General features: G+C 25.6%; 3 protein-coding genes across 19 annotated transcripts in view; 1 reads left to right on the top strand and 2 right to left on the bottom strand.

Moving 5' to 3' along the window:
- The window catches only part of LOC108003383 (unconventional myosin-XVIIIa), a 57,106-nt gene extending 45,965 nt beyond the window's left edge, over positions 1-11,141 (top strand). For 9 of the 15 annotated variants that reach the window (XM_062073815.1, XM_062073816.1, XM_062073820.1 and 6 more), the window contains 10 exons: positions 44-172; positions 1,312-1,455; positions 1,752-1,841; positions 5,345-5,704; positions 6,110-6,264; positions 6,919-7,042; positions 7,450-7,904; positions 8,108-8,420; positions 8,529-8,792; positions 8,982-9,469. In XM_062073815.1, coding sequence (XP_061929799.1) covers positions 44-172; positions 1,312-1,455; positions 1,752-1,841; positions 5,345-5,704; positions 6,110-6,264; positions 6,919-7,042; positions 7,450-7,904; positions 8,108-8,420; positions 8,529-8,792; positions 8,982-9,335 — 2,388 coding nt within the window. In that variant the 3' untranslated portion in view covers positions 9,336-9,469. Of the gene's footprint in view, positions 1-43; positions 173-1,311; positions 1,456-1,751; positions 1,842-1,944; positions 3,908-5,344; positions 5,705-6,109; positions 6,265-6,918; positions 7,043-7,449; positions 7,905-8,107; positions 8,421-8,528; positions 8,793-8,981; positions 9,470-10,226 lie in introns of those variants that run through there. The other 6 variants (XM_062073814.1, XM_062073817.1, XM_062073819.1 and 3 more) reach the window with 3 other exon arrangements.
- Positions 11,142-13,895: 2,754 nt separating this feature from the next.
- Positions 13,896-19,241, bottom strand: LOC108003388 (gamma-tubulin complex component 3). The gene is made up of 11 exons (XM_062073841.1): positions 19,101-19,241; positions 18,672-18,838; positions 18,266-18,398; positions 17,634-18,048; positions 17,059-17,561; positions 16,658-16,850; positions 15,369-15,573; positions 14,902-15,123; positions 14,676-14,807; positions 14,343-14,597; positions 13,896-14,162 (listed from the first exon to the last, which is right to left on the bottom strand). The coding sequence occupies exons 1-11, from the start codon at positions 19,171-19,173 to the stop codon at positions 13,986-13,988; spliced, it is 2,475 nt and encodes an 824-aa protein (XP_061929825.1). The 5' UTR covers positions 19,174-19,241; the 3' UTR covers positions 13,896-13,985.
- On the bottom strand, positions 19,101-22,614 carry LOC133665999 (beta-1,3-galactosyltransferase 5). Of its 3 annotated transcripts, none has more exons than XM_062073843.1 (3): positions 21,208-22,614; positions 20,303-20,544; positions 19,101-19,404 (listed from the first exon to the last, which is right to left on the bottom strand). In XM_062073843.1, exons 1-2 carry the CDS (start codon positions 22,017-22,019, stop codon positions 20,304-20,306), a joined length of 1,053 nt encoding a protein of 350 aa, XP_061929827.1. In that variant the 5' UTR covers positions 22,020-22,614; the 3' UTR covers positions 19,101-19,404; position 20,303. The 3 variants fall into 3 exon arrangements, with proteins under 3 accessions (XP_061929827.1, XP_061929828.1, XP_061929826.1); XM_062073844.1 differs by having other exon boundaries at positions 19,101-19,447; XM_062073842.1 differs by having other exon boundaries at positions 19,101-20,544.
- Between the last annotated feature and the right edge of the window lie 364 nt (positions 22,615-22,978).

Genomic DNA, 22,978 nt, shown 5'->3' on the forward strand with positions numbered 1-22,978 from the left:
ATATCGAATACTGTGAATTAATCTCTCGATTTCTTTTCGATAGATGTTTTTCAGATCAGGTACCCTGGAGCGACTCGAGGCCCAGAGAGACGAGAAGCTAACTGGACACATTATTCTTCTTCAAGCAAGGTGTAGAGGTTATCTGGCACGTCGTAAACTCAACACTTTGAAAGTATGTCATGACATCTTCTTGAGTTTATAAAAGTGCACCTTCACTTGTGAACCTGTACCGGTAGTTTTCACTCATCTCGAGAAATTTCGAAATGACTTCTTTATTTATTTCCGCCTCCCGATAAAATAACTTTTTCTTTCCTATAATTTTTTTTTACAATTCTATTTTATTTTGTATCTTTTAAATATATAAAATATATAAACACCAACTTCTATGAAAGTATATTTTCCATTATGACAATTTTTTTTTTTTTGCATGTTCGTTTAACGATGAATATTAAACTAAGTAACTCTTTAAATAAGTAACTTTCATCGAAGCAATATTATGATTAATTTCATAATATTCTACTTTCTTTTGTCATTATGTTTATAAGATAATTAATAATATTAATAATATTAATTGTTACGAGCAAAGAAAGATAAGTTTTTAAAATTTTAAATTTCTATTGTTTTTATTTTTCTATAATGAAATATCTTTGCATTAAACTCCTTAAATTCATCAAAAATGTTTTTCTTGTAAGAGAAAGGAGAATTGCAAAAAAAAAATGTATAGAAAATAACTATTTCGTTTATTAAAATAGCAACTGTGACACGCAATTACCTTTTCCCAACGGTCACGCCAATTACCTTTCCTCGGCCGTCAATAAGCTTATGGGTACTTGTTTTATAAAATCCATGACTTGAAAAGATAAAAGACTACAAAACTGTTTTTACAGCTTCTCTATGTTGCAATTGATTATTTAAATTTGAAAAAGTTGAGTATGAATATACAGTTTATAAATAGCTGAAATTGTTCATTAATGAGAATGTTTACTGTACCCAATTATAGCAAGTTCACAAAGTATTTGTGAGAAAGGAGCTAGTGTTGGTAAATTCCATTGTGTTCCTTCATAATAATACAAGAACGTGTGTTGTAAGCGTAACCTCTGACATCATTTCAGATTTTTTTAAATGATGAATTTTATTTAAAATTTTAAAAATTTAGAAACAAAATTGTGAGATAAAATCAATTAAAATTTTGCATATTTATTTTTCATTGAAAAATGATATTGCTTATGAGCATAATTCATTGAATTATTAAGTAATACTTAATAATTGAGCGAGATATGAAATATATTTTTAATAATAATGTTTTTTCAGCTGCAAGATCTTGCAGTTAGATGCATACAAAGGAATGTGAGGAAGTGGATGTCCGTAAGAGAATGGCCCTGGTGGAGATTATACGTGAAAGTTGCACCTTTATTGAACGTCCATCGAACAGAGGATCAATTGAAGGCAAAGACGGTGAGCACATGCTATCTATTTTTACGTACTGACCATTTCTCATCGCCAGACTGTGAGAGAAATTGGAAACGATGTATTGAGTCAGGAAATGCTATTTTTTAAAAGAAATCTAATTTATTCGAATGACTTTCAATCAATATATCATAAGTATTATTTTAGATTATATTTAATTAATTTATTTTATTGTCATATTGTCATATTGTATTTGATGGATACGATCTAATGTAATAATAATAAATATAAATATTAATTATAAATTAATACGAATAATTATAAACAAATATTTTTATAAACAGGAGGAACTTGAGATTCTCAAAACGAAAGTGGAACGATTGGAGCAGGAACGGAATCATCTGAAACACGACAATGATAGATTGGAAGCTAAGGTACACGCTTTTTCTCCCGTTAGATATATTTTTATATATTATTAATTTTTTGATCTCCGAATAATAATATGATAACCACCCTAATTAAATAACAATACGTACAATGTCGTTTTTTTACAATTCTAAAATATTTCCTTTTTCCCATTCACGCAAAGAGCCACATAGATCATTTATGCGCCTACTTCATCGCGTCAAGCCACTTCATCCTTCATCAACGATATATTGTACCAGACAATCGACACCGAAACTCGTTTGTCCAGGAAATACAGGAAAACTCGTTAAGTATCTCCGTATGCTCGCGATCCTTGGTATCGCGCAATTGGGTTAACTGCGTGAGACGAAGCGTGCCGCGCAGTTATCGCGTTATGAATCTGATCAACGAAGCATCGTAAGCGACCTGCCTTGCCGCCTCGGATAAAAGTTCCAGTGACCGACATTTCCTGGTGTCGTATGAAAATTCCTCTCACGACCTTGGCATTGTGTGTACCTCTACCTCACCTGATCGCCGTTTTAGTGTTATTCTCGTGATTTCTAACCGGTTTCGTTTCGCTCGTTCGACTTTATCTCTATTCATCCGCCACGCTTGACCACACTTCGTCCGAATTATCGAACGATTTTCCGCTCGTTTCAACTGCTCGCGATCCCCTGCTCGCCTCCTAGAGACTTTTCTCGCGGAGATCCGCCGACAGAATTGGCTTCGATCCAAAATCGTGGAGACCGTACTATCTACACCTCGCCCGGTGTTTTCCATCTCGCTTGCACCCCATCTCCCTTAGAATAACTCGGAGGTGACCGTCTCCACCAACGGACCACCGCCACCGGCCTATCGGCTGACCCAGGAAGAGTCAGCCAGTTGCACCGCGACTCCCTCTCAATACGGGCGTCGACGTGGTTCGACTCGTTACGCAATTAAGTCCTCGTGCCAATCGAACCTGAATACCCTGCTCCACCAACGACACTCTTCCTATAGCGACAATGCAATTCGATCGGTGGACTACATTTCGCGAGATCTCCTCTCTTGGCTGTTCCCCTTCCCATTGAAGATCCCGTTCTAGCGACAAGAAAATTACCTTGGAAACCTTGCCTGTGAAATTTCAATGCGATTAAAAAAAGTAAACAGCGCTTAACGAAAGAAAAAGAAAAAGAAAAAAAATGAAAGGGGAATCGAAGAGATTATAGTGTAAATTCTCGCAAGTGTCTAGAGATTATGGTTTACTACCTGATGAAGTAAAAGAGATTGAAGTTGTCGGAAATTGGTCAGGATGCCGTCAGTGCCGGTCACGTACTCGACGAGCTCGATGTCGCCCGTTCCGAACGACAACTCGCAAATTTTCGAGGAGTCTCGTATCGGCAAATTGCTGGTCGATAGACCTAACGATTCGAACGACATCGAGAACTTACGGAAACCAATGGAGCTGAACGCTTTAACGAAGAGACCACCGTTGCCGCCGTTCAGGAGACCGGTTAGCAAGTTGAATTTGACCAGGAGTCCATCGCCCTGCAGCTTCTCCTCCAACCACTCCTGTCGTTCGAGATCGGCATCCGTCCTGTCCTCCAGGACTCGAACTAGCCTCGACTCGCCGACCAACCTCACCACACCTCCGAGAAGAATCTTTCCTGTGGAGAATAACTCGTGTTTGGATTCGATGGAGGATCTGTCCGTGAAGGAACAGGCTCCTGTTGTGTTCGATGCCAGCCTCAATTTTGTGCTGGGTTGCGACAAGCAGAAAGTGAGACAATCCTTCAGACCAACGGCTTCTCACATGGAGCCATCGACCGCCTCCTCTTACTTGTCCTCCAAGATCTCGCAATTCCTCAAGAGGACCGATCACATAATGGACGAGTGGCGAAACCTGGGTCACAGGGATGACTCGGATAACGATTTGAACTCGATGATGACACGGGGTCGGAGGAGAGGACAGATGGGGAGAAGTCAGAGCGCCACGAACATCATGATCCGCGGTTATCAGTATTACAGCAGGTCGAACAGCGTTGGGAAAAACTCTTATTCGAGGCGTTCCATTTCTCGCGCTTCGGAAGACAGGACCATTTCCGATGGTCAAGAGGTATATGGAGTTCTAATTTGTAGATTTATCGGTAAACTGCGAATGTTTATTGGAATTTTTATGGACGTTGAGTAATGAAATCTTGATCACGCTATTTTTCCTTAAAGAAAAAATTATAGTCCAAAGATTAAATAAAAGGTCTAAATAATGGTGTCGTTTTAAAAATGATTGAAAAAATGATTTAAAAATGACGTTGTTCTTCTCTAAAGAAGAAAATTTATATGTATTTTTCTTCTGAATATTTATTTCCCGTATAAATTGCGAGAGATTTTATGTTTGAACGATAGCGAGTATTCATGCATTTCATAAACTTTGCCAACGAACTATTGTTATATCTTACAATCTGTGTTAGTTTCACGTGTGCAGGATGACGATGCCTTGAACTCAAATACATTCTAGGTTGTGTTTTCATTACGTCCTAGTAGACCTCTTTACAGTATAATTTATTATCTTAATATCTTGTTAACGAAAATTATATAATAAATAAATATAGAAGGAAATTTTTTAAAAATATAATTCTTCAGAATAAAAATATATAAAATTATAAAAAAAAAGACGAGGCTTCAAAATCACAATATATTCACTCAATTTTCTAAATCATTTTTCTTTCACAATTCGCATATCAATCAAGAATATTGACTTTTCAAAATAAATCTTCTCTAGCACTCTTTTCAAACGTTTGTGTATGTCATTCTTCAAATCAAACAGATACGATCACGCATATAATATATATAATAAGAATCCTTAAGATCATGGAGAAACATCGTCGAATCGATTTTCACGAAATAACATGTCGATGGATGTTGGACCACCCACTTACACTATTATACCGCGCTTGTATTTTCGAGTAACAGCTTTTGATACTATATTTAATACGGAGCTCGGAAAATACGTTTCTAAATGTCGTGTTCGTTTTAGAACACAGGATGAAGTTGTAAATCCTGATACGTGACATCGGGAAGTGTGTCATTTGATAGATGAGAAACAACGAGAATTATATGTAATATGATTTAATCTCTGATTTAACAAATTGATTTATAAAGATCAATTTATTTAACCCTCGATATTTGTACAGATAGAGCAGAAAAGAAAAAACTAAAATTGTATCTATTAATCTCCCAGATATGTTTATAAAAGATAATTACTGTAAAATTTTTGATGAAAGAATTTTTTTTATTTTATTCTGCTTACAATACAATATCAGTTATAATATTTTTCCTTTAATCCCATTATAAATTTTAAAATAACATTCATATTTGCAACGATAAAAAAATTTTGTGATTAAATTCAAATTTTTAACATAGTTTATTACCATAGAAAGCAACTATTAGAAATCATAAATTGTAACAAAAAGTATATTGTAATATACATTACAGGCATTTATAGAATTAAATGAATAAAAATGAATAATTCTCATCTTTGTTTCTTTTATTCCAGTTGAGCGAAATGACCGCCGATTTTGCAGAAGAGCATTCGACGTCGACACTGGCGGCCGAGAGAATCGACGCCGAAACATCGGAGCGTCTGCGACTGGAACGTGAACTCCAGGATATAACCGAGGCGAATAAGAATCTCCAGCAGACGACTGAACGTCTGGAAATGGAACTTTTGTATGCAAGGGCCGCAGATTTGAACGGTGTCGCATCGGATGCCGAGGATGGCGAAGACGGTGGCGTATACAAACAGAGATACGAACACGCCGTGAGAGAGCTCGAGTTCACAAAAAGAAAAATGGCGCAACAGCACGAGGATGATCTTGAACAGCTTGTCGGGCTTAAGAAGCAATTAGAGAAGAAGGTAAATAGAAGGATGAAAATTTAAGATACGGTGCAAAAACGTTTGAGAGTTGTATGAAGAATAATTGTTATTCTTAATGTAATATCCACTAGGAAAAAATAATTTTATTATAATAGAGAGCAACTTTCTGAGAATTTTATTCTGAAATGTATTATTTCCTATGTGTCTGAAAAATAAGATGGAAATATACAGTTTGAACTACGAGGAATCATATATAATGTATCATGAATAATAGAACTGTGTATAAATTTAAAAACTTGTGATCTTATCTGTATTTATATATTTATATTAAAAAATATATAATTGTGCCTGGTTCTTGAGAAATATGAAAGGAGGAATGAACGATTTTTTTATTATTTGAAAAAAGCAAATAGTAATATTAAAGATATTTTTTTCGTCATTCAGTTAGCCGATGCTTATGAAGAAGTGGAAGAACAACGTCAAGTCGTCGGACAATGGAAGAGACGCGTCCAAAAATTGAACGGCGAAATGCATGATCTAAGATTATTGCTTGAGGAACAAACAGCCAGGAATAATCTTCTGGAAAAGAAACAGCGCAAGTAAATAATTCTTAAAATTTTTACACCTTCTTTTTTTATTCAATATTTCAATAACGGATTTTGTTTCATCACGACTATGTAGAAACTATTTTTAGATACTTCTACGTAAACAGTTAGTGAGCTAGCATGGATTAAACAGATTCGAAAAATGTCACGAATATGTTCAAGAGTATAAATTTTTAATATAAAAAATCATGTTATAAGCAAGAATGACACATCTATTGATAATCTATTTTAAGCATCGATTTATTAATTTTCTAATTATTGTGCATTATGTATATAAAATGCCACTTCGTTTTAAAATTCATTTATTATTTCATTCCATTATCGAAATTTGCTCTATTCTGATTTCGTATGAGGCAACAAGTGTTTCTGGCAATTGGCCAAATCAGTAATTTTGCGCATCCGACGACATCTGCCACTGGTTGGAAATTCGTTAGATGCATGTAAAATGTGATTGATTACTCCAAATATAGGCTGTTACGATCCTTAAAACTAGGATCTTCTTACTATTCCAAAAAAAAAAAAATGAAAAAATAAAAAGCTCATTCAATTATTGTATTCGATAAATCAAGTATATGTTATGAAAATATTTTTTTCTTTTTTTTTTATCTTTCTTTTTATTTTTTAAATTTGAAATACTTGTTCATTTAGGTTCGATTCGGAAACTCAAAATTTAATGAACGATCTACGACAAGAAAAAGCGCAACGTGAAAGATTAGCCAGAGAAAAAGAAATTGCGATTGCAGAGAAATTTACCATAGAGCAAAATCTTAGCGTAAGTAAAGTAAAAATTGAAATATATATAATGAATATCATTTTTTCTTTTTAATATAACTTCTTTGTTAATAATGAAATATTCATTTGGATATATTTATTTCTATAGAAATAATCATTTCTATAGAATTTTTGTTTTACAGTTTGATAAATATGTAGAACATAAAAATATTAATATTCATAAAAAAGTTGTAGTTCATAATAAACATTTATAGATAAACTTTAGAAATTAGAAGATATTCAAAGCTTCATTTTTCATACTTTTATTATAAATAATATTTAAAAATTTTCACATTTTACAAATTTGATAGAAAATATAACGAGATATCGACAATTAATCCAATACTATATAAAATGTACTTTAATTTCTCATTTGTTATTATTCTTATTCACTTTTATAAATTACAGGACGCAAGATTAGAAATCGAATTAAAGGAAGAAAGATTACGGACATTAAGTCAAGAACTTGAAGAATTAACATTTGGCGGGAAAACGGAAGAGGAAGTAGCACAGTTGAAAAAAGCGAAGCACGAATTAGAGAAAAGAGTAAAAGATCAAGAAGAAGAGTTAGATGATCTTGCTGGTCAAGTGCAGCTTCTTGAGCAAGCGAAGCTGAGGCTAGAGATGAGTATCGAGCAACAGCGTAAAGAAATACGCAAAGAAATGCAACAAAGGGATGAGGAACTGGAAGATGTGCGTGGTAACGCATTGAAAAAAGTGAAAGCTTTGGAATCACAGCTGGAAAACGAACATGAGGAGAGAACGATATTACTTCGAGAAAAACACGAGCTGGAACGTCGTTTGGTTGCTATTGAGGAACAAGATCGTGCTGAACGTGCCGCAGAAGCTGAAACTATGCATAGGTATTATATTATATTATATATATATAACATTATACCATATTTTTTTTATAGAGAATAAAATCAATTATTCTGAATTGAAAGATTCATTGTTAAATTAATTTTTGTTCTTTCCTAGAAGAATATTTGAAAAAATTTTTTCAAATTTCCAATATATATTTTAATAATAATATAATTCATAATTAATACATTTGATTCATTTACAGGTTGAAGAGAGACTTGAAAAGAACCAAAGCTTTGCTAAGAGATGCTCAAACGATGCTGGAGAGATCAAAAGGCGATTCGACTGGTAAGGCAGCTCTACGACAATTAAAAAATCAATTGGAGGATGCAGAATGTGCTAGAGCAACTGCTGTCAAAGCGAAACAAGCATTGGAACAAGAATTAAATGAGACACAGGCTTCGCTAGAGGAAGCTCAACGACAACGCTCTGAAGCGGAAGAACGGGCAAATATAGCTAGTCGTGAACGAACTGAGCTATTATCACAATTGGAAGAAAACGAAGAAGAGTTAGCTGAAGTATGTTTTTTATTTTATATTCTATTTAATATTGTAAAAATGTTTTGGATCACTAAAATAAAATGATAACATATATAATAAATAATAATAAATATCACAATCTTGAAGGTTTTAAAGAAATATCGGGCAGCAGTGCAGCAAGTATCGGCAGAACAGGGTCAATTACAAGAAGCACAAGTACAGATTGCTGCATTAGAAGCGGAAAAGTCTGCCTTGAAGGATCAATTATCAGAGTTGACACAACGACTCGAATCCGTTGAACAGCTCGGTGATCCAACTGCCAACAGTCTTGCTACACGGCGACTCGAGTTCCGTGCCAAGGAACTCGAAAGTAAGCTAGAATTGGAACAAACCACGAGAGCACGTTTAGAAGTAAGTTAATTTTTATTTATTTGAATTAAGGGTTTGATGTTCTAAATTTATGGATTATGTATTTATTCAAATAAATAAAATTAAATATTAGAATATATGTTAGAAAATATTAAAAAAATTATAAAAAAAAATTTAGATTGTATATATTTAACTATTTTTTAATAAATTTTTAATATTGTTTTGTTATAGACTCAAATAGCGAGATTGAAAGAAAGTGTGGAGAAATTACAAACTGAATGTGCACTACTTCGTACAAAAGAACAGAGTGCCCAAGATACTTCCAGAAGATTGCAAAGATCATTACGGGAAGCAAGAGAAGAGGCCAGTTCAGCTCTAGCGCGTGAACAAGAATCTACCCGTGCTCGTCGCGAATTGGAAAAATCTCTTGAGGCTGCTGAAGCAGAAACTAAAGTCGCCAGAGACGATCTTAGATTGGCGCTTCAAAGAATCGATGATCTGCAAAGCGCTATTCAAGGTGAACTTGATTTGGATTGCAGCGAGGAAGGGACAACGGAAAATAGTGATAGGTATCTATTGTATTAATTGTTTAATTAAGTAATGGAATGATTGATGGGTATGTTATTATGTTGCATGATAATAAATTATGTGTAATATGCAAAAATATTCATAGGAATATGTAAAATATATATAATAAAAATATGAAATACTTCTGTTCATATTAGTTTTTTTTTACATTTTACACATATTTTAATATATTTTTAATATATTTAATATGTTATTTATAATTCTTTATATACTCACATATATTTCCTATTTCATTATTATTTAAAAAAAATCTCAGCATGTATGTTTTTTGCACACATATATGTACTGCATTTTATTACATATAATTTATATGTTTGTAAAAATTTGCAACTTAGTGATTAAAATAAATATATTCTATTAAAAAATCTTAATAAATAATACATCAACAATATAATTTTTTTTTATTTAAATTTAGAATTAATTTGCAACATTAATTTTATATATAAAATATACGATATTAAAACTTATATAAAAAAAATATTTATTACAATAAATATTTCTTTTTACATAATATATTATCATACAAAATAAATTTAATAATTAAAAATTTGATATTTTCATTTTCCTTTTCTTATATTTTCTTCGCAAATATCATAAAAGAAATTTTATGAAGATTTACTCTAATATAATTTGAATTGAATAATTAATTGTAAAAAATTAAATAAGTAAAATTTTAAAAATTAAAATAAATATTAAAATACATATGATTCAATCAATAAAAATAATCTTTTTAATTAAAAAAAATTGGCAAAGTAGTAAAATTATATCATTATTGTCATTTAACAATATAATGATATTATATATTTTTATTGTATTACAAAAAAACTAATGCTTTAATATTTTTTACATGACTATTTATTTATAATTATCGTTATTTTTTGTTTCTAGTGATTGATGCGAACAGTTGTCGGATCTTGAATCCGACGAAAAAAAAGATAAGGAATCGACTGTTCAACGTATAGCTGAAAATATTGCTGATGAATTGTCATTCGTCGAATCATCGATGGATACTTGTTGATTTATAAGGCTGAACAACAAAATAATAAAAATAAACAGCAAAAGCGATATCAAAAGAAGAAAGATAGAAGATACATTAGTTCAGAATCGCTAGACTTAGTTTGTTTCTATCAACATCATCACCACTGTCGGTTGCATTCAAATTTAACGACGGCAAATCAAACTTAAAAGCTAAAAATCAAATTATTAACTCTATATATAAAGGTCTATCATAATAGAGTAAAATCATAAACAAAAACTGAAAAATAATGAGTGAATTTATAAATTTGTGCGAAAAGTTACATACAGTTTTACTCGTGACTTTTTTATCAATATAATCGAAAAAATAACAAGTTTATAGGTGGTGCTAATTTCAAATCCCAAGAAGCGTGTTGATGTCGTGGCTATTTGTATTCCGCTTTTTATTACGCGTTTTTGGTGCTATATAATCCGACAGTAGTTTTTATCGACGGACTACATTGTTGTTCCAGTCTTCCAAAGGAAAAGACAAACTTCTCGATGCAGTGGCTTCGACATGTGAAAACACGTCCATTTGCACAATTATAAAATAGTTATCTTTCCAACAGCCCAAAGTTCGAATGTGCAACATACCATGAAGAATAAAATATCAAAGCCTTACTTCCTCAGAAATGAAAAGCATTTCACGCTTTTTTAACATTTCGCTATACGTAGTCAACAATCTTGGCTATACAGTTTGTATTATAAAACGCGAGCTACGACTCAATTTTTTGTTTCTTACATATGTAACTTATTGCTTTGTAAAATGCAAATATCTTATTTAATTAATTTGTGTATTTTATTTTTCCTTTTCTTTTTTCCAAATCCTCTTAAATATATTAAAATATATTTAATAATAAAAAAATGTGAAATAAACATATTTTAATAAATATGATTTTAGAAATAATTATTAGCAATTTTTAATCATACATATTCGTATAAGTAGATTTTGTATAAAATTTGGAATATATTACAAATAAAATATTTAAATTAAAAATATTAACAGATTCAAAATAAATGTCAATAATATTGATTAATTATGCATGTAAAAATCTTTTTTTATGATTTCAATCTCTTTTATGAAAATAATATTATATTCTGTACATTGCTAATACATATCTTTTCAATTTTACAAACTATTGATGGTAATAAGCCATAAAGTTTTTTAGAGATAGAGATTGTAATTTTTTTATCAAAAAAGGAATGAAAATCGTATTCAATTAATATCCCGCATTTAATTTATTATATGTCAAGAACAAATATAAAGAGATCAAGAAAAAGGACAGAAATAAAAATTAAAAAATCAGCCCCATCTGCAAAATATTAAATGAAATTAACATGTAGACAAAAAACAAATAATAAGAAAAGGATAGAAATAGACTAAAAATATTGAAATCAACGCCATCTTCAGAGTGCCGCAAATGAAACTCAGAAAGTAAGATATAATAGATACAGAATATAGTAGTAAAAGGACATAAAATATAAAAATTATGAAATCAACGCCATCTGCAGAATACTAGATGAAACTAGCATGTAGACAAAGAAAACAAACAGTGAGAAAAGGATAGAGATAGGTTAAAAATATTAAAATCAGCGCCATCTTCAGAGTGCCGCAAATGAAACTCAGAAAATAAGGACAGAATATAGTAGAAAAAAGACAAAAATAAAATAAGAATTAACTATTAGCGCCATCTCTTAATTATCAAAGATACTTTTTTAAAATTCAAGAGATGGCGTTGCCTCTTAATTCTTTTCACTCTACCTTATCATTTTCAAAAAAATACTTTTGGTGCTCGAGAGATGGCACTGATAATTAATTCTAATTCTATCTCTGTCTTTTTTTCTCTATTCTCTATCCTTACTTTTTGAGTTTCATTTGCGGCACTCTGAAGATGGCGCTGATTTCAATATTTTTATCCTATCTCTATCTTTTTCTCACTGTTTGTTTTCTTTGTCTACATGCTAGTTTCATCTAGTATTCTGCAGATGGCGTTGATTTCATAATTTTTATTTTTGTCCTTTTTCTACTATATTCTGTCCTTATTTTCTGTATTATTTATCTGCATTTATGTATTATTTATTCTTTTTGTCCATATCTGCTCCACAAAATTCATGTTCAAGAAACAGTTCCAATTAATTTTATTGTTTTCTTAATTTAATCTATCGATTAAAAATCTTAACAAAATTCCAACTTAATTTTTATAATAAATATACTATATATTTATTTTCATATATTTATATTTATTCTTATATATCGTACGAGATATATTATAATCAGTTTAAGATATATTGAATTATCTATATATATGAAAAATCCATATAAAGAAATATATAACGAAAAAACAGAAAATCATGAAACAAAGATAGAGATAATCTAAGAATTGATTAATAATTCCATCTCTTAATGATTTTTGAAAATACATCTTTCAAGAAATGTCTTTAATTTTTAAGAGATGGCACTAATAGTCAATTCTTGTGCTATTTCTATCCTTTTCTTACTATTTTCTATCCTCCTTTACATGTTTCAAACAGAAGATGACGCTAATTTCAATATTTTTACTCTATTTCTATCTTTCTCTCATGATTTGCTCTCTTTGTCTATACATGTTTCATAAAATTTATTCACTCCGATATGTAATTAATGTGAGTTTATTAATTTCTTAGTTTAACTTATTGATTGAAAATTTTGACTTTTAAATTATCAATATTTTAAATTGTTATTATTAAATTGTGTCATAAAAAAAAATACAAGCAAAAATAAACATAAAAATAATTTTTAATTTTTAATTTTTAATTTAATTTATGAATAATTCAATTTATGTATGAATCTTATTTATTATTCATAATAAAAAAAATAAAAAAATCTATTAATATATCTATTAATATTAGTATATGTATTTAATTCTATGTATATATATATAATTAATTTAAAATTAATTAAATATTATATATTATTATAAATCTTTTAACTACTAGAAATTTGTGTTTTTGAATTTATAGAAAAATATCGAAAATAATTGATAGATTGGATTAACGAGAAATATATTAGTCTTTAATTGAGGGTAAAAAAAAAATTCTTTTAGATTGAAATCAATTCAATACAAAATTGATAAAATTTATATCGTTGTCTCGATATACTTTTTTTTATCAATATAAAGCAAATATGGATTTTTTCCGCTTTTAATCATCGATTTCTTAAATAATATATGGAAATATGTTTTTTTTTTTCTATAAGATGGATAAAGAGAAAAAAAAATTTCTTTGCTATCAAAAATATTGATTTATTTTAAAAAAGATATAAAAGTATATTATAAGAAAAATAACTTGAAGGAAGGAAAATCAATATACACTTTTATGACATAATGAATGCAGGCGAAAATTTAACTGAATAAAATACTATATCAATTTTATAACAATAGATAAAAAACTTCATATCTCGTATAATTACAAAAATTAAAGAATTAGATAAAGTAATATATATATATATATATATATAGAGAAATTATATAATTATTATATAAATATTATATAAATAGACACACATTTCTTTGAAAAATTTTTATTAAAAAAAATAACATGTAAAAAGATCATATTTATATCTAATTAGTAATAAAAAAACGATTTTTGTATTTATCATTTACAACTAAGATAACTTTGATCACTTTGTCTTCGATGCAAATAAGTTAATGGCACAACAAGACGATTATCTTTACTTTTATAGTATTCATTAAAATCTAATCTTACACTTAATAATTGTAAAGATACATCTTCCGCCGAAGCAAGCATTATAAGAAATTTTTTTACTCTATCCTGTAAAAAAAATATTTTTATATAAAAAATTATTTAATAAATTATATAAAATTATAAAAATTATTAAAAATTAATTCGAAGATCATTCTAGTTAATTTAGTTTTGTAAGAAAAAAATAATAAAACTTAATAGTAATACCTTAATAATAATATTTAAAATTAATAATTTAAGTAATGTTACCTGATATGTTCTTGAAAGCAATCTGAGTTGAATTGAAAGTGTATTTAAATATTTCGAAAATGTGGCTTGACGTTTAGCGATTTCTGCATCCATACTTTGGTCTAAGTGACTTGACATTACAACAGTTGTATTTAATAACTTATTATCTTTTAATCGTGCTTCATATTCATGTGTCGCACGCGCAAGAAATGTTTCTTCTAGATTTTGCAAGTCTAAAATTGGACCATATACAGAACGTAAATGATCCATAAGTTCCTGTTGAAAGTAATATTGTATATTACATAATAATTTTTTATTCTAATATCTTATATTAATATATATATATATATTTACCTGTGATTTCTCATCTAGCAAGGTACCACGTCTTACAGTATCTATAAAATGGGTATGTGCTGTAATTATATCATCCAAAGATGTTGCTTGTGCCAATTGTTTTGCAAAAGCATCCCAAGAACATTCAATTACCTTAAAATTCATTAATTAATTAAAATTACTTTCTTTTAAAAATATATTTTATAATAATATACTGTTAACACTTCATTAAAATTTTATATCTTACCTCAAATAGGAAAAAATACTGCATTTGATGAACCAAATGTACCATACTACTTGTAATTAAATGAATATGAGTTTGAATAGGTAATACTTCGGGCATTTTACGAAACATTTTTGCTGAAGTTATTTGACGTTTCCAAATTGCAGATAATATAGATTCCATTCGTTTCGCTCTCCATAAAGCAAAAAATACAGTTTGATAGATTTGCCTACAAGGCTCTAGAATCTAAATAAATAAAATTATTTAGATATAATATTATTATTATTTTATATTATAAAAAATTAAAATTATTATAAAAAAATATTTAAAAATTTTTAAATTTTTAAAAATGATAAAAAAATATTTTTTAAATTTATAAATTTCTAATATATTTAGAATATTTTGGTTTTGATAGAAATTTTATAATGTTAGTGATAAATGAAAATTTTATATCTCATACATACTGTTGTATATCATGTTTTCATACATACTGTTCCAATAGGACCTCCTACATTGTAATCGAGAATAAAAACATCCCATCCTCTTTCATTTTCTGAAGGTGCTAATAATCTTACATCAAGACGTTTATGTGTATCTGAATCATCTATCTTTGTAACAGTTGCTCTTATTCCTGTTTCCAAAATTGAAGATATGTTGTGTGGATATACAGAACTTGCTGGTTTATCTAATTCTGGTCTACAATAAACAAATATAAAAAAATATAAAATAGAAATAATCTGAATAATAGATTAATATTTTAATCTTTAAGATGTTAAAAAATACAAAAATACAAAAATCTTTGAAGCAAGATTAATTTTAAATATCAAAACATAAAAATTTTATACAAAAATATCAACTTATATATCACTATAAAATTTTTTTTATTTTTATTATATATTATATTATATTTCCATATAATGTATGATTATATTATATATTATATAATAATCACGATATGTATGTTGTTTGAGTAGATATATGTGGTATCAATATGATCAAAAATATATTATGAAAATTAAATTTCGATTCATGCAATTTTTATCGAAAATTGAAGTAATAAACATTAAGTGCGAATAAAATAAAAAAATTAATTGCTAATATAAAAATATTTTCTAAATATTTAATCATTTAAATTATTATTTATTATATATATATTTATTATTTTTATATCAAATATATTATCGAAATATATATACTAATTATATCAACAAAAAAAATTAATGATTATTAAAAATTAATAAAATTAAAGTAAATTATATGTTGAATTTTATAATATATAATTTATTTGTTATATATTTTATAATATGAAGTTATATAAAATTTATTGAAGTTTATTCGAAATAAGCTTTTGTTTTGTTGCTTTTGTTTTTACAACTAAGCTTAAATTATACAATTAAATAAATTGTATAGTAAAATATATTTAAAATTTTATGAAATTTTAAGCATTTATGTTTTGATACATTAAATTATATATAAAAATAACGACTATATTACACTATAACTTTTATAAAAAAAATTTTGCAAATCATTGCTTGTCTAATCTATAAGCTTTCTTTATCATTCAATTCATTAAGTGCTAATAATCAATAATTTGCTTATATTAGACATTTTTAATGCAAAATTAAAATACTTATAATTTGAAAAAGAAATTATAATCAAAATTTTTTAATTTATTTCCGTATTTATTTTGATATTTAAAATTAATCTTTTAAAAGTATTCTATAATTATATGATATTCTATATAGAAATATAAAAATTTATAATGAAAAATAATATTTACTCTAATAAATGCATAAGGTATTGAATAAAATTTCCTTCTCCTAATAATAGATAACCTTTAATTGCATGTAAATGTTCCATGAGATGATACTGTTTTGTTAAAATTTCAACTACTCTGGTTGAAGTTTCTTTATAAGCTGTGTCCATCATAGTTTGTAATCGACCATCAGGATCCATATCAAAAAGAACATCAACTAAAAAATATTTAAATTTCATAGAAAATTTAATTCTTTAGAAAAAATTAATTGCTAAAAATATTAAGTAACTATAAATAAAAATAGTTATAAATTTATTTATGTTATAATATAATATAATATTTACATATAAACATATATTTTGATTTTGTTTACAAGATAGAATAATTTTGTATTAAAAAATTATTTAATTATTAAATTAAATTACCTTTATATTCTTCACTAAAATTTTCAAACATTTTTGTATGTTTTCCTTGCCATGGAGTAAAATCTTTACATACTTCACGCAAAAAATTAATACTCTTTCCTGTTCCTAAAATTTTTTTAGCTTGTATTTTTGTAATAAAAGATGGTAACATATTGTTGCGAACTTGATATTTCTCATGCCACATTCTATCTCCAGTAATATCAGCACAAGCTTCAATAAAAAATTCTCTATATGGATCATCTAATTCACCATCTGCCATCCATCTTATCAACATATTATACAATGGATTGCAAACACTTTGTAAAATCCTTTTAACTAATTTTTTCACATTAGTATCACCATGATTACTAAATTCATACACTGCAGAAGCTAATGCACCACCTTTTTGTCCTTGGCAAGCTTTTACTATACTTGCTAGCCATTTTAAAATTTCTAAAGGATCATATACCCAAAGATGTAAATGGGATAATGTAACTCTGTATAATCCTGATTCAGACTGAGCTCTATTATATATTCAGATATATTACCATTTATAACAAATTTGTAAAATATTATGTTTACATTTATATTAATACCTGTTTACTTCTTCTTGAATGAGCGCAATAACCCTATAATATTCAGATAATTCAGAATGTAATGCTGCAACAAAGCTATCAGCTACTTGACCACTTGAAGCAACTGACATTCTTTCTAAACCTTTTTGTATTATGTTATGCAAATATCCAAGTTCACTTAATCTCAAGGTTGCTTGCTTTCGTGGTCTATCAATACTAATAATTGGATCTATTTGGAAGCCATAATTAGAATCTAACTTTAATATTTTTCCTTCTATACCTAAGAAAGAATATATAAGATCTTGAATCAATATATCTTCTGAAATATATTCTTCTCCATATATTTTATTAGAACTTGTTAAAAAATCTCTTGTATTCTTATTTGCACTATTTATCGATACAATTTGTGGTGATGCAGAAATTTCAGATGATTGTCCTAAATAAGAAAATATATTGATTTTATTAAATATTATATAGATAGATTTTATTAAATATTAAAACTTATATTTATAACTTATATATATAATAAATTATTATATTATATATATAATAACTTATATATATATATATTTAATTATAATATTTATATATTATAAAAAAATTCAAAAAAATTAGAAAATAAAAAAAATTAAATTATAAAACATATTGCTTACCACTAGTGGATGCAGATGATGAAGATAAACCTAATTTTAATTCAGGTGCTGAAAAGACTCTACCCCTTAATTGTTCTGCTGAATTACACATGTTTAACAAGAATATCAGAATTTGTGTCCTGTTCTTTAATGGCTAAATAACAGATGACCATATATAAATAATTATTATAACATATATTCAAATTATAAATGTTTTTTAAATTTAAATTTAATATTTTAAGATTCTATTTATTGAATATTATCAAAAAATTACTTAAAAATTTAGTTGAATAATATTTGTTCCCTAAATATATATATATATATTTTATTAAGATCATTAATTGATCATTAATTAAAATCATTAATTAATATATTCATTTTATAAAATATATATTTTATAAATTTAAAAATTAAATCTATATTATACCCCAGATTTCAATTCATTATATAATTTGTCAAATTGTGTTGCATCACATATTGATAATTTTTCTCTTATTTGATTTCCTATACTAATTTCATCCTCTTGTAATGTTTCTATTCCTTGAGTTGATGATAATAATCCAAGAGAAAAACGCATCCATTTTCTAATTATTTCTAAAATCATAATTTAATATAAAAAATGACTTTTCAAATTGAAAATATAATTGATATATTGTATAAAATATATACAAAATATATAAAATTCAATTTTAATTTCTAAACGTGAATTATTCATAAACTATTTATTATGAAATATTTCTAATTTTTTTAATAAAATATAATTCATAAATGAAAATTATAAATGTTTCATTTACAATTATTATTTAACAAAATGCTTTTTTAACAAAAACGAACGTATAGAAAAATTAAATTTTACCTGGTTTTTGTTCTCCACAAAGCGAAATAATCATTTTTTGGACGAGATTACCAACAGTTTCAGCCTCCATCATGTTTATTTAATATATATTTAATATATATATATATATTTAATTATATTTAATATTAGTTTATTTAAATAAAGACATATATAAACTCAAGTTATCGCCATTCGCGCAACTAATTTATGCGCATTAGTTTGTTATTATTATAATATCATATGAACTTAGTGTTGTGAATTGCTTCATATCATCACAAAGTTAGTTGCAATTTCTAACTTAAATTGAAAATAATTTCAATGTAACCTGTTCACCATATTCACAATTTTGTATTACAATACAATTGTATCTTGAAATAAAATGTATCTTCAATTAATTCTAAATTTATTATAAAAATTATTGAATTTGTACTGAAATTCTACCATTTAAGTATACTTAAATTTAATAGCTAAAAAAGACTATTATACTTTAGGGACTTTTTAATTTTTTTCCTATCTCAATTTTGATTATTTGATTCTGATTTTTTTTTAGAAACTTTGTTTTATCATTAAAAAAAGAAATTATAAAATCAAGATAATATATAAAAATATTATATTTATAATAATTCAAAATCGTTTTGTGCGTCATAAGTTTTTATATCTTATTAAATCATATTATTATCATTATTATTTTTTTATATATTTTTTCTATTTCTAATAAACTGATAATTCTGATTGGTCTTAAATATTATTCATATTTAAGTTATTTTTTAATATTAATTATTAATTATATGTAAATTCTTCTAAATATAATAAATATAATAAACTTTTTTTTTCAAATATAAACATTTCTAACTTAAATTGGAGATATATATTTGTAATTGTATATTATCTATATTAAATATATTTAAATAATTATACTAAAATATAATAGCATAATATTGTATTAATATAACAATATAATATAACAAAAATATTTTCACAAATTTTCAAAAATTATAAATTCATCATTATTATTATAAAAATTTGAAATAAAATAACAAGATTAAATTATATAACTTAACATGTTTATATTTAGTACTTAATAATTATTTTTTAATTTACACTTGCAAAAAAATTAATAAAAACATCAAATTTCATTATTATCATTATTAATAATTTAAAAATATATGTTGTAAATGTTAATTATTAATTTAACATTTATTAATTTAACAAATACAACTTACTTTATAAATTTTGTACATAATAAACATAAGCTTTAGAATTCACAATGTGCATTTCTTCTTCGTAAGGAACTACACAAGTTTTTGATACTAATTGTTCTTTCATTCTTTTATAACAATTCCATTGACAATATTCAGAAAATTTTCTAAACTTGATATGTAATTCTTTTTTACCTCCATCAGGTCCTGCAATAAACTCACATTTGAGTTTTTTCTTTTTATCTCGTATACAACATTCCAAATATCTAAAAATCAATTTATTTTTTAAGTTAAGAATAAAATATAGTAATTAAAATATAGTAAAAAATGAAATTATAAAAACTTATTATTTAATAATTTACTGTAATAAAAAGAACTTAATAAAAAAGATTATGAAATTAAAAATATGATCCTTTTAAACTTTTACATTTATAAATTTTATTGCATATAATTAATATAAAATATAAAACTTTAATCAATTTTAATAATTATTTAATAATAACGAAATGATTAAAGTTCTTAAAAATACTATAAATATAAAGTAATATAAAGTATAAAGTATATTAATATGATATAAATAATCAATAATGATCAAATCATTTTTTCATAATAATTTATTATTAGAAAATATAAATTTTTAAAATTTTTTTATTTTAAAGTTTTAGTAAATAAAATATAAAAAATTAATAATTTTAATAAATAATAAATTTTATAAAATATTTTACAATTTTTTTTAAGATATAAGAAAAAAATATTTAAATTATTAAGAGTAATTAAAAAAATTTGATATTGAAATTTTAATTTGAATAAATAAAGAATTTTATTATTTATATAAGAAAAGTTTATTATTTTATTCAATACAGACTAAATATTTTGAAAGTAAAATTTATAAAATAAATAATTATTTTTTAATAATTATATATAATTACCTATAATCTGTTGCATAAAAGTTATTTAATTCTTTAAGTTTAATATCACATTTTTGTCTTAAAATTCCACTAACAAATACATCATCTATCCAAAAAAAATTCTTAAATTTTTCACTTGTATTAACTAATAATTGTGCAACTTTTAAATTGGTTATATAAAACCATCCTGAAAGAAAATCTGGATAAATTTCACCTGGAAAATCTTCTCTTGTAGCAAACCATTTATTATTTGATATTCGAATTGGTTTCATATTTCTTAAAATATATCCAGACATAGTATTTTCCTCTATTTTTTTTTCTTGTAAAAGTTTTAATATCTCAAAAATATCTAATACAATATCATTATCAGTTTTTATTAGAAAATTAGCTTTACAATTACTTGATGCCCATTTTAAACCCATTAAATGTTTTAATGTAAGATTTTTATAATTTTCCAAAAAGTCTCCTTGCAACAAATCATTATATTTTTGTGATTCTTTTAATATATATTTCCACATATTTTCTTCTTTAGGTCTTCCTAATAAAAAAATTCTTGTGACATTCAAACTTTTTAACATTTCACTTGGATATGCATATCGTAATGCTGTTCTATATGCAGCATCATTTGCAGAAGATGTCACAATCCAAACTATAAAGTTAATATCACATTTTGGTTTAATAACAAACTTTATGATTGAAGAAATATTTTCATTTGTGTCATTTGCATTATATAAATATTTTGTATTATTTCTAAGATCTATTTTTAATATAGTTAAAAATAAAATAAATAAAGTACTGATACAAAATATTACAAAAATAAACCTTATTTTCATGTTTCTAATAATTATTCATAATATATTTTGTTTAATTAAAATAAAATATCTATGAATAATCTTTTATATTCTCATATATTATTAATAATCATAATTATAATATTTTATTCAATATTTAATTAATAATTCTTAATTTTTTGTTACTTTTTATTTTATATGATGTGGAAGATATTTTATAAATATTTTAATAACAATTAAAAATAAATATTTCAATAATCGTGAATATTAATATTTATTTAATATTCATTTCGTAATTTAGGTTAGAATCTTCTTATACTTGCATTTTATAATTTCAAAATTTTTCGATTTTAATTCTTATTTTCATTTAATATTTCATTTAATATTTATTATTGTTTCAATTTTATATTATAATTCAACTCTATAATTTTTATTATCTCATATTTCTCAAATTTCAATTTTGATATATATCCTATAATTATATCGTAAAATTTATTTTATATAGAGTTAAATTCGCACACAAATTCGATTTTTTCATATAAGAAAGCATTTTGAATAGATTTTGACATGAAAGTAAAAGTTATAATTTAAAACATTTAAGTACATTCTTTGTAACTTAATTTCAAGAAATCAGTATAATATAGTAGATAAGATATTTTAATTCCTTAAATTAAATTTACAATGTTTAAATATTTTTGTAGAATAAAAATTTACTTTTTTTTTAATATTTAAATAATATTTTATGCTAAATCAAAAATGTTTTATTTTTTTATAATAATACATTATTATTTACATATTTTATTAATTTATGAATATTTATAAATCAATCACAAAAATTAAAGTTATATCAATATCTGAATATTTTTTTTAATAGTTTTTATATTTTTTAATATTTTTTCATTAATTAATAATTTATATTTTCAATAATTAATAATTTATATTTTTGATATAACCAATATTTTTTAATAACAAATTAAACTAGATAACTATTATTTAAAAAA

Source organism: Apis cerana, linkage group LG4 (genome assembly GCF_029169275.1).
Source record: "Apis cerana isolate GH-2021 linkage group LG4, AcerK_1.0, whole genome shotgun sequence".
NCBI lineage: Eukaryota > Metazoa > Arthropoda > Insecta > Hymenoptera > Apidae > Apis > Apis cerana.